This window comes from Micropterus dolomieu, linkage group LG05 (assembly GCF_021292245.1).
Source record: "Micropterus dolomieu isolate WLL.071019.BEF.003 ecotype Adirondacks linkage group LG05, ASM2129224v1, whole genome shotgun sequence".
In the NCBI taxonomy this organism is placed as follows: Eukaryota; Metazoa; Chordata; class Actinopteri; order Centrarchiformes; family Centrarchidae; genus Micropterus; species Micropterus dolomieu.
In genome coordinates, this window is record NC_060154.1 from 24,191,729 (window position 1) to 24,204,465 (window position 12,737).

The following is a 12,737-nucleotide window of genomic DNA, read 5'->3' on the forward strand; positions in this document are numbered from 1 at the left end:
AGAAAGCGGGAGAGAAAGAGTATCAGAGCCATCGGCCAGGAATGTGTCAAAATCTGTCCTATGGCGCCCCCCCCCCCCCCCTTTCCTGCGAGCTCACTCTCTCTGTTTCTCTTTCTGTATTTGCATGTGTGTGTGTGGCAGACATTGCAGTGGTTTTGTCCCTGTCTGACAGTAATCAAAAACCTCAGGAAAGTCTTCGAATCTAAAGCAGTCAAGGCTCTGTGCAGAAATTCCTCAAGATGAGTGAAAAAACTCACACTGGCCACGAGCTGAGGAGAGAATAGCAAAGGGGACGAGATTTTTTTTTTTAATGTGAGTGATAAATCAACCCAGAGAACAATTTTAATGTGCGCTCGCTGGTGTATACGAATATTAGTGTCCTGATCCTAGTGTTATAGCACTCTAGTATTGTCATTGTTGGCCAGGCTCCCTGTCTGCTAGCCACCACGCCCTGACTTATTAGCCTCACCCATTCTGGCCTATTTCTTTATCTTTCTGTATGACTCTGTTGCTGCAATCTATCTCATTTTCTCTTTCCATTTCTGTTGTCTCTCTCATTCTCACACACTCAAAGGTTTCAAATATTTGAGGCTAATTGCTATGTGTTCTGAATGTGAGAAGGGAACAACAAAAGGAGGAATGAAACAACTAAGTGATTAAAGAAAAATGTTTAACAGATGGGCAACAGCCCGCTCCAGATCCTTTGCTTGTTTCTTACTTTGCTGTGCTGCCTCCACAGCCAAAGCACAGAGACGGCATGATGGTGTGAGGAGGGAAGTGAGGGGAGGATGGAGGGGAAAGAGGATCTTCGGAATGAACGACATGGAGGAAATAGATGGAGATAAGGGGATAAGTTGCAGTTAGGGTGGTCGTGTGAAGTGCAGCAGTTAGGGAGAAGTAACTGAAACTGTTTTATTTCGTGTGTCTGAAGGTATTTGTATGTGTGTATCTGCCTAGTTGCAAGTACTTGTGTGTGTCTCTGTCCTTAACATGTCAGTGAATCATTCCCTCTCTCCATTCTTCTGGATTGTATATACGATATTGCACAATCTTTTGGGAAGATTGGCCCAACCTGTAAAACCCCACTTTCTATGAAGCACCTGTGTTCAATATGGGGTTCCCAACATGGGGGTGACTCTCACAGAGCCCTTTTATGCAAAACTCAATGACCTGTATCAAATTATTTACACAAGAGGTGGGAACACTTGTCTCTAAGACATGTTTTTAAAGGGGTTGTATTTAGTTTTTGCTTTGTATATCAGAACCAACCCAGAGTTAGCTTTCATCCTATTGGACAGCTAAGCTAACATTACTGCAAATCATGTGAAATATATTGTGATTATGTGTTTTAGCTGGCCCAAGTTAGATAACTTTACGTTAGCTTGCTGGCTAACTCTGAGCAGTTGGTAATCCGTTGCAAAATACTACAGTGGTATGGCTTGCCACATTACTTCACCAGCTAACCCGATCCCTGTCACCATCCTGTGTACCACTGGTATTCAAAGTGTCAAAGTGTTGATTTTAGCCTGCAAGGTAAGTTTATTTAGCCAAGCTGAAATAAACAATGATACATGAAATTAATACAAAAGACTAACTTCCAGGATAATTCCTAAAAGTAGGTTAGTTAGAGTGTTCTTTTGTGTGCAGTGTCTAACATTACTAATCCCACTACTATCAGATTGGGATTATTGTGTCTCAACTCATTTCCAGACTCATTCAGTACAGTAAGGTTACTTACTATTGTCTAACTGTTATACTAAAGTGTGGCAACAATCTCAGTTATAATATTCAGTCTAGCTCCCTAACCCTTTTTCGTTATCATCCAATAAATTTAGCTGTGCTGACATTGCTGAGCCTCTCTGATGAAAGATACAAAAATAGTTATTGTAAAGCCAGCAGGTGAGCTAACAACATATCACCTCAGCTAAATGCAGTCAATGTAACGTTGTCATGCAAAGAGCGCAGATTAGTTCAACATCAAACTAATAAAATATTACTGTAACGTTGCAGTGGGAGGTTACCTGAGTTTTCAGCATCTTTCTCCCCCCACAAAGTTAAAGAGATTATTTTTAGTTTTGTGCATCATTTAAAAAGTAACAATTCACACTTTATTGTTTTATGCACTCACAAGAAATTATACTTTAAAATAATTAATTAATAAAACTTTAGAAACACAATCTTGTCAATGAGCCAACTTAAAGGATGATATTTCCCCTCATCAATAGTTGTTTGCAGGAGCTGAGTTTTATCTGTCTGGACGATACAGAATAACACTGCATCTAGGGCTGAAGCTTATTGTGTATTCCATTTAATAATAAGGAATGATTTTAATGAGTTTACCATACAAACAATGGCAGCTTTGTTCCAATAACATTTGGCTTGTATACAAAGTGGGCCAAGAGCTGAGTGAAGAAGGGGTATTAAGAAATTAGAAAACAAACACTGAAATCATCCATGTGGTCTTGGTACATTTTGTGCTCTTATGTCCTCTTTTAAGGACACTACACACTAACTGATGAGAGGCAATCGCCATCATCTCAAAAGTAACAGCTCTGAAGATAAGTGATGATTAAACTGAGTGATACAACATGTCGTTAAGCCTGACGATGTTTTGCAGGGGACACGCGTTTTTTGTAGCACTCCTAGGGTCTACTTTCCTCTCTTCCCACAAGACGTGGAGCAAGACTTATTTTATTTCCACTGGGAGTGAGCGTGGTAAGAAAGAGCGTATAGTTAAAAATGAGTGAAGACATCATTGCTCATCTGAAATTATCAAAGATATTGTGACTATAAATCTGGCTACATACATTCATAAGAGAAAGAAGTAATAACACGTCATGACTAAAAGGCCAGGGTTCCTATTTTGGATAATGCTTGTCATATGTGACCATTCAGGACTACGTGTGTGATAGTCTTACAACCTGCAGATTATTCTGATGTGTTATATTTTCTCACGGCATAAATGAGGTAACCAGTGGGTCAGTCTGCCCACAGCTTGGTGAATTTGTTTAAGGTATGTAGGGTTATGTGTTTATCACTCTGTATTGTGGAAAGAGTATTATCACTGGCTAGGAAACATTGTTTTTGGAGATGTCTGACATTATTGCATTGAATTTGCAGGAACGTGTATAAGGACTACAAATGCCTGGAGTTGGCCTGTAACTCTCAAGAGGAGTTGGACAGCTGGAAGGCTTCTCTGCTACAGGCCGGAGTCTACCCTGAGAAAATCACCGTTAGTACTCCGTAGTACTTGACCCCTAATTCAAACCAATTAAACCCAACACTGACCTTAGCTGTGGGGAGTTGCACCTGTGTGCACTTTACCTTTTTATGTTGAATGTGTTCACAGCATCTGCTAACCTTAAAACCTGGCCATAACCCCTTACCCCTCTCTCCATGTTCCCCTTTCTTTTCCTCTGCCAAAACGAAAAAAGCAAGTCCCCCACCCCTTCCATCTCGCTCTGTCGTTGGCTCTTCAGCACGGCATTCTTGGCCCATGATGTCACTACAACATGTGTGTATGTGTGTGCGTTCTAGTCTGTTTTTAATCATCAGTTCCTCGTCCCTCACCCGCTCCCCCCTTTTCTTTTCTTCTGCCCACTCCTCCTTACCTCCCTCTCTTGTGTTCCCTCTATTCGGCTCTCCCTGTTCCTACCACAATGGCTCTACGCTTCTTCTCATCATGAGCATGGAATAGATGGCAAGATGTGGCGTTACACATAAGACCAGTCTTGATTGTTTCACACATTTGTATTAGTATGAAGTTACCAGCTGTGATACCTCAACGGTCAATGCAGCACATTACATGTCACTGGTTAACATAGGGACAGTCTGAACAGTAGCAATTACTCTCAACTCCATCTCCTCTCTCTGCCACCCAGGTGGATGGGCAGGGATCTCCTGAAAACTTCACAGACCCCCAGCTGGAGCGTCAGGTGGAGACCATTCGTAACCTGGTTGACTCCTACATGAGCAACATTTATAAGACCATGAAGGACTTAATGCCAAAGACCATTATGCACCTCATGATCAACAGCGTAAGCTATCCAGACCTGTCTCTTAACTTTTTGAACATTTTCCCTCTCTCTCTCTTTAAATTTTTGTCTTTCATCTGTTACCAGCCAAAAGCTCACTCACAGCCCAGCAAGTATTCACCATTTGAAACAATACTTGAGCATACTACTGTGACCTGAAAAATAAAATGAGAGGCCATGGAGGCCATTGGAACATAAAAAAAGATTTACTTCGCCCCTTCAAGAATTTAGGTTCATAATCCCAAATCAGAGTAAAATATCACCTTACAATGTCTAACTTTTTGACTTGTCCCAGCTGTTTATAATCCCTCTGTAGGTGAAGGAGTTCATTAGCTCTGAGCTCCTGGCCCAGCTCTACGCTCTGGGAGAATGCTCTGCGCTGATGGATGAGTCACCAGAGCAGCAGCAGCACCGGGAGGAAGTGCTCTGCAAACACACTGCCCTGAAGGAGGCGCTTGCTGTCATTGGAAATATCTCCACCTCCACTTGCACCACCCCTCTGCCTCCACCTGTAGACTCCTCCTGGATACAGTCCTCCAGGTACAGACACACAGTTAAACTACAGTGATCCTTAGATGCATGCAGTCAACAAAACTGCGCTACGCCTGTGTCATATAAGGTTCTCTTCTCCACCCAGCCTGATACCCCCTAAAAAGTCAGTGACCAGTGGCAAGGCAGTGTTTCGTGGCCATGCCCCATGCGTTCCTCGGTTGCCCACTCACACTGCACCCAGTGCTTCACTGAGCCCTGATGGCCTTCAGCAGCTCACTGGCCAACCTAACCGTGCTCCACCAAGTGTGCCAAGGTGACTCTGAAACCACACAATTACAGCCTGAAATCTGACCTGTTATATTATGATGACCTCTGTGTGTGCGTGCGTGCGTGAGTGTATGCATGCGTGCGTGTGTTTAGCCTGTGTGTGTGTGCGTGTCAAACTGGCATACATGCATAAACACACTCACATACTCACTATCAAACCTTGCGCTGCAGAAGCACGGGGGCAGAGGGAGTTGTTATTTGAGCTGGGTGGGGGTCTGCTGGAAAATGTGTTTCTCATATTCTCTTTCCCATCAGCCTCAGTAGACAGGACTTCTCTCTGTGCAGCTTTCTACTGGAGCCAGAGACAACAGGCTGAGCGCTCTGTCAAGTTTTCATCTTTCTCTGTCCTTCATCCCCCCTTTTCCCTTTCTCCTAGCATGCATTTGTTTTATTGCCCTCCCCAGTTTCCCTCATGCAATAACGGTTATTTTTCCTTTTTCCCCCTACTTGTTTTTTCTTGTAGATTCCTTCACTTCTCCTCTTTCACTGGTTCCTCCCCTGCTTTTGGCCTGTTTCTCCATTTTCTCTCTGCCTCATTTCCTCTGTGCTCTCCAATGGTTCTTTAGGTTCTTTCCCGCGTACAGTCTCCCTCTTTCCTGACTCTTTCCATACAACCTTATGCCTCTTTTCTTTACTCAGTCTGTTCTCTCCCCCTATAGATATACAGTACATGGGGCATAAGGGTACTTGTATAAATCTATTTTGTCTCCACCATATTTTTTCTCATAATTGTAAAGGTTGTTGACACTGCAGGCCATGAATTGTGTAACAATAAAAATATGCGGCATTATGGCAAATATAGAAATCTTGCCAAATAAGATAAAAATGTATATACATGGAAATGTGTGTGAAGGGAATTGTGAACCCTGAAGCACAGTCCCCATAAAATTCTCCATGTAATAATTTTTAAAAGTTTGCACACCTTTCATGACAGGCCTGTAATCCAGAGGTCAGCAGTTAGGTTTGGTTATGTTTATTTTTTAACTGTTCACTGAAGGGCCACCACAGTTTTATAGCAGGAGTGTATGGATAGTGGAGACATGGGCATAAATATGTGCATTTGTTTGATTATTTATTTATTTAGAAACAAAAAGCTGAAATGCAAGTATTTCTTTCCATTCAAAGCTTCAGTTTAAGTCCTGACGGTTGTTATAACCCAGAGCAGAGCAAGCCACAGCATAACTAGACTAAGAGATTATGATGATGAGAGATCAGACATTATCTCTATAATTGATTCGTTAGGTCTGCCATTAAGAAAGCTACAGTTGAAGGCAGTGCCTTCTGATCAAAGCTGTCATGTCCTTCTCAAAACCATGCAAATGAAAGGTGGATAATGAAACCTTAATTTCAGCACCAGGTACAATATTCCATTTCATGAGCCTCTGCTTGTGACAGATATTATTACACAGTTTTATATGGTTATTTTCATAGGGATTTAAGTGGGTGTTTTGTTAGTTGTTTTTAGTAATATCTTTGATCTGATCTTCTCTCCAGGAGGCATCCTCCAGCTATTCCAAATGTCCTTTCTGCTCAGAACTCCATTACCCATCTACCCCGGTGATCCTTCCAGCTGCCACTGAGTGCTTACCCAGAGACAGCCAATGACCTGTGTGATGTTTAATCCAGCTGAAACACTATGCTGGCCCTCTGTCTGTCTCCTCTGGGAGCTGCTGTCTGCTAAATCCACCAATCCTAAGCCTGTTTTGTACATAATATCATTAGCCACAAATGCTGGAATGTGCTCCACTGTCTGCTGACTTTTCTCAAGTGTTGTTGTAAATAAAATACCAATTTCTAGTTATTCTACTAAAACTGAATACACATGCACTATTTTTATTGTGTTTGAATAAACAGGTGTTTTTATGTACATGATTTCTTATTATTTCATGGTTTGATATGAAAAAAATGTTTGCATTTCCAAAATAAACCTTTACTACCCTCTTGTAGCCAGTAGCAGGTGTGTCAGCAGTTTGCTAGGGCCAGGGCCCTTGTGTAGGGATCTCCAGCAAAGTGAAGATGACCATCGCGATTTCAGTTTGATCTTTACATCACTATTAAATACTACCCACATGGAAAGAACCTATATGAGGATATATGCGCATATATGAAACCTATATGCAGTTTATATGCACATATATGCTGCATATATACAGCATATATGCACATATATGATAATATATATGCTGCATATATGCGTATATATGCAGCATATAGGCAAAATTGAGGTGCATATACAGGCCATATAGGTCTCCGCTATTGCTTCTTTATATCCACATATAAGCCCTATATGTGGATGCAAGATATGTCTCCTATATAGCTCATGACAGGATCTGGTCATTTTGTAGCTCATATCTCACTTTGGCAACTGTCATACATGATGCCTAGCTCATATTTTCTATTATCAAGGCAATAACTAAGAACTAAAAGAAAATTATGCAAGGACTTATGTATGTGCGAACACGTGAAATTGGTATCACATGTAATTGGCATGTTATGGAATTTAACAATTAAGTGAGAGGAGATGGAAAGCTATGATGTCTACATGTTTTCCTGAAACATTTACAAGGTCAATTCTTTCTTGTATAAAGATAGTGGAAAAGAAGGAAATGTTATTTTGTCAATCAAGCCTTTTTTCCCCCCAATTTCAAGTCACTTCCAGATTCACATTACAGCTCATACACAGCCACACATTCACCGTTACATCCACCAAATGCAATGCAAAATGCAATGTTTTCTGTATTGTCTTAATGCAGTTTCTAGATGAATTTGGCTGAAAGGTCATTAGTTTAAATGTAGTAAAAAAAAACAACAAAAAAAACAAAAGTACATAGAACATACATTCAAGTAATCATCATCATCCCACATCTATCTGAGCATTTCACTGTGGTTAATGAATTTGAAGACAATGTCAACATTTCTGTTCAGTTTTTTGTCTTATTTTTGTTCTTGTACTATTTAATTGTTCTTAAGTTAATAAATAATGTAAATTTCTACATTTTGGGCTATTATTTATGTTGCCTAGTAGCTATGGATTTTTATAATTTTGCTAATATATAGGTAAACATAGGTGCATATATGTGCACTGATATAGGTACATGTATGCACTGATATAGGTACACATGTAGGTACATGTATGCACGGATATAGGTACGGATATAGGTACATGTATGTACGGATATAGGTACACATGTAGGTACATGTATGCACGGATATAGGTACGGATATAGGTACATGTATGTACGGATATAGGTACATGTATTCACGGATATAGGTACACATGTAGGCACATGTATGCACGGATATAGGTACGGATATAGGTACATGTATGCACGGATATAGGTACGGATATAGGTACATTTATGTACGGATATAGGTACGGATATAGGTACATGTATGTACGGATATAGGTACGGATATAGGTACATGTATGCACGGATATAGGTACGGATATAGGTACATTTATGTACGGATATAGGTACGGATATAGGTACATGTATGTACGGATATAGGTACATGTATTCACGGATATAGGTACACATGTAGGCACATGTATGCACGGATATAGGTACGGATATAGGTACATGTATGCACGGATATAGGTACATGTATGTACGGATATAGGTACGGATATAGGTACATGTATGCACGGATATAGGTACACATATATGCATATATGTACATATAATATAGGAAAACGGCCAATTTTATATATGTCACATATATTAAAAACCTATATCAAAACCTATATGTTTATATAGGTTCTTTCCATGTGGGTATGTACGTTGACTGGAATTTAGCATATAATATTAATTATTATCAGAAGTGATCGCTCCTCCAATTGCAGATACGTAATATTATTTTTACTGAGCGTTTAGAAACACTCTATCAAGATTTACCGGGGTCCTTCTGGCTCCGTGATAGAAATGTATGGGGGACCCCTGCATGCCTTATTTACACTATTGGTTATGCCTGAATGGACAGAAATATGAAAATAATTTGCGACGGTAGTCTGTGACGCGCTGTTACTACGACACACTTTGTGGAAGCGGTGCTCTGAGCAGCAGGGAGGCCGCACGGTTACAGACTGAACTGTGTGTTGAGGTCGGGCTTCTTCTGCAGCTGAATGGCGCCGCCACAGCAGTCACATCCAGCTGCAAAGCCCGCCGTTAGATTTTGGACCAAGCCAGGACAAGGAGAGGTGAAGGTATGACACCTAGCGTCCACTACACGGCTGCGAGCTGCATGCAGGCTCTCTATTAACGCACACATCATTTCGTGTTCACGCCATGAATTTCTTGGAAAGCTCCCAAAACCACAGTCATAGTTCCGTTTTTATTTTTGTTGAAGTGAAAGCCGGAATGAAGAAAAGATAATGTCCTGACATGTAGTAACGTTTGCTGGTCTTTATTATTTTGAAACAAAAACAAGACCAAACAAATAAAAATAAATAAACAAGCGACAACAATTCCAGTCTTCCTCTCATGGGATGCTGAATAAATGGAAGAAAAGGGGCATGGAGTGTGAACATGGTGCTCACGCTGAAAAATCTGAGAGGTCATCCAAACACCGCTGTGCTGCTCTATACGGGCTGAAAAGCAATTTCAACAGGTGTTTCTCGTTAACTAGCAACGCCATTGTGACGTCACTGACAGGGGCGCGGCCGGGAATGCAACATGGCGGATGAACCCGAGAAAGCAGCACTTCCCCGCCCTTTGTGATCAACAGGAATAAGGTTAATAAAAATAAAAGCTGTTATTGTTTTGTTAAATTGTTGACAGGCAAACTGGCCCTCCATACAAAACACTATTTAAACTGTATTGTCAATATTTAAGAATCATAATCCCAAATTTCCTTGTCAAACAGTGGTTCTCAAACTTTTTCAGCTCAAGGACCCCTAAACTGACCATGGACCCCCATTTGAAAAGATTTGGTTCCAGGATCGCCCATCTGATAGAATTTTGACTTTCAGATGATTTATTTGAGAAACTGTACGAAACCCATGACCAAAGTAGTCATATCTTCTGTCACTGTGTGAGCACCATGTATCACCAACAATACATTTTAAGCTATAATTTCATTACTGTTGCATTACACTTGAACTGTAGTGCAGCTTAAACAATACTATTTTATTAAATAACTTACACTCGTGATTTTTCTTATTGCAAAACCATTTAAAATATTAATTTGTACTTGTAATGTTTGATTTTAACATAGTTTGGAAGACACTGTGTTAGACGCCTGTTCATTCATACACATCTACAACATACCAAGCGCATGCAACGTCTCCAACAGATTATTAAAAAATCACTGACAGCAAATTGGTGCACAGCATCAGAATGTGTCCAGTTATGTGAGTCAGCATTGCACATTAGTTGATACCTTTTATATAAAATCCTGAGGTTTTATAAGACAATAGCAGCTTGGACATTAAAAGCATCTTCATATTCTCTGCGAGAGACATGTTGTCAGGGCTGTCCCAGCAGAAGCAGAAGCAGAAGCAGAAGAAGCAGAAGATATACTTTATACTTTAAACAGATGTGGACCAATGATAAAAGAGTTTGTTAGTTTAGATGTACAGCACCAACTTAATACTGCAGACTGACAGTAAATTCATTCATATAAAATTCTCAATTGGCTTGCACCATGTGCTCCTCTTTGCTCGGTCCATTAGTGAAGGAAGTGGCTGAGGTCCTCGTGAATTTCAGCTTCATCCCAGGGTCCCTGGATGTTGTCCTTGTGTCTCTGCAGCCTCACTAGCAGAAGCGGGCAGAGCAATGTAACACACCCCAAGGCCAGGGCTAAGAGCACGGCTCCCCCTGGCGACTGGGACCCCAGGCCACTTACCCCTCCGATACACACAACCACACACAACCCCATAAACTGGCTAGGGGCGTTCTCCCTCAACCTCTGCAGAAGGCAGGGCCACAGGGCAAACACCATCAGGGCACAGCTGAGCATGGCAAAGGTGTGCAGAGCCCCGGGCAACCTCGAGGCTAAACACACTGAGGCAAACAGGGCTGCATTTAGGGAGAGGCTGCCAGGGGGTGAGGGCTGGGCGTACGGGAATGACACCAGGTGGGCCAGCAGCATCACAGCAGACATGGCATACACGGTGTCGGTGCTCACAGACTCTGTTAGTGTCTTTAGAACTGGTGAGAATCCAAAGGTGAAGGAAAGAAAAATAGCGGCACTCTGTAAGTCAGCCAGACGGGTCCGAGGCTCACAGCCTGATTCAACTTGAGACGTCAAGGCTTGGTGCAGTCCATAACCCAGCAGGGCGCAGACCAGGCTGGTCCACAACAGCGTCTCAGGGGGCAGCAGACCCTGCAAGGAAAGCAGAGAAATGTATTATTAAGCATTTGTACACCATTCTACAGAGTTAAGGCACAGTGTAGACTTTCTAAAGCATCACCTGCTCCATGTAGAGCCAAAGGGTGATAAAAATGGCCACACAGGACAGCTGCTGTCCCACAAAGCCTGCTTCTTTCACCACAGCCCAGTAGCGGTACTGCCGGATGCCCTCATTCCTCCGCAATTCCTCCAGGAACCGCTGGTCCACATAGTTATCTGGGAATGGCTGGCGTTCCCACAGCACCTTCCGCCAGGGCACAGCTGGACCTGGGACACTGTCTGGCCCCATCACCCTGACTGCACATACACAACACACACGGTCACATTTGTGAGTAAGAATTGCACCCATCCACTGCTCAAAGTGGTGGAATTCAAAATTCAACATTTACCATTACTGTACCAGATAGACAAGGCTAGACTACCAGCTGGGTCTTCCCTGAGGCCCGAAACCCCCAAAAGCTCCAGGCTCATCAGGGCCGTAGGGTGGGTACTGCTTTATGACCTGATATAATGGTCTCTTGTCTCAAAGTGGGGCCCCACTGTGCCAAGTCATTAGTATCAAGACCCTTATTATTTCAGTTTGGAGCTTACATATCGCATATTCCTACATTTGTTTGTAGTACTACAATATTATTTAAAGTATTTAACGTCAAACCTGGGAAAAAAAATAGTATTCCGGCATAGAAAAATTGCATACATTTAACAGAGTGGGAAGCCTAATACTTTAAATTTAAAAAAATAAATTTATATATATATATAAAGTTAAGTATATTTATCAAGGGTTTGCCATCAATGTTAATTAACGTTATTGTGACAAGTCAGCCGTGAAACGTTACAGCATTTCACCTGAATACTGATAGCTTCAATTCGCTTGAAGCTTTCCATAGCTTGGAAGCTAATGAGCTATCTGTCATATAATCGCTTTGTTGCATTAATAGTTTCAACAACTCTAACCGTGTCGGATCAGATCTGGACTTTACTTTACTTGTAACGCTGCGTTAGCTGTCAGGTGAGCCAGTCTATCCTGAACAGGGTTTTGACGGTTGACCGGTGCTGTTAGCATGAAACTACCAATACTTCCGGCGTTGACACGACAATACAACCAGACATGCCACATGTGTGAACATTACCACGCTGACGACCTGTTATAATATCTCCCAAAATATCTCAAAATGTTTCAACCTACCTGAGATATGATTTTATTCGGCGCCGAGGCTACAATCTCATCATGTCATTATACCGGAAGTGAAGCATTCTATCAAAGCTCACAGCGCCCCCTGTTGTTGCAGTATTTGTTTAAAATACTGCAACAACAAAAACAACAAAAGCACGTTACCAAATGTCAAATCTATACGGATAACTTCGTCTTTTTCTTTGACAAGGTGTCTTTGGTGAACATACGTGGACCCTTCTCTACGGAGATTATTAGACCACAGACCAACACGCCTACAAACAGGTAAACTAAACTTTTTCAAATTATTCTCATGATGCTGAAGGTTAGTATCCCCTTTGAAGACGTTTCCTATGTTGACT

At 41.6% G+C, this 12,737-nt stretch overlaps 2 protein-coding genes across 7 annotated transcripts in view; one reads left to right on the forward strand and one right to left on the reverse strand.

Annotated features, from left to right (window-relative positions):
- dnm3a (dynamin 3a) overlaps positions 1-6,720 on the forward strand; it is a 20,877-nt gene extending 14,157 nt beyond the window's left edge. For 2 of the 4 annotated variants that reach the window (XM_046049310.1, XM_046049311.1), the window contains 5 exons: positions 3,121-3,232; positions 3,882-4,037; positions 4,351-4,574; positions 4,672-4,839; positions 6,348-6,720. In XM_046049310.1, coding sequence (XP_045905266.1) covers positions 3,121-3,232; positions 3,882-4,037; positions 4,351-4,574; positions 4,672-4,839; positions 6,348-6,414 — 727 coding nt within the window. In that variant the 3' untranslated portion in view covers positions 6,415-6,720. Of the gene's footprint in view, positions 1-3,120; positions 3,233-3,881; positions 4,038-4,329; positions 4,575-4,671; positions 4,840-6,347 lie in introns of those variants that run through there. The other 2 variants (XM_046049312.1, XR_006825093.1) reach the window with 2 other exon arrangements.
- A 2,521-nt stretch (positions 6,721-9,241) lies between these two features.
- pigc (phosphatidylinositol glycan anchor biosynthesis, class C) lies at positions 9,242-12,486 on the reverse strand. Of its 3 annotated transcripts, none has more exons than XM_046049317.1 (3): positions 12,391-12,486; positions 11,266-11,501; positions 9,242-11,177 (listed from the first exon to the last, which is right to left on the reverse strand). In XM_046049317.1, exons 2-3 carry the CDS (start codon positions 11,491-11,493, stop codon positions 10,521-10,523), a joined length of 885 nt encoding a protein of 294 aa, XP_045905273.1. In that variant the 5' UTR covers positions 11,494-11,501; positions 12,391-12,486; the 3' UTR covers positions 9,242-10,520. The 3 variants fall into 3 exon arrangements, with proteins under 3 accessions (XP_045905273.1, XP_045905274.1, XP_045905272.1); XM_046049318.1 differs by lacking the exon at positions 12,391-12,486 and adding an exon at positions 12,190-12,343; XM_046049316.1 differs by lacking the exon at positions 12,391-12,486 and adding an exon at positions 11,594-11,849.
- Between the last annotated feature and the right edge of the window lie 251 nt (positions 12,487-12,737).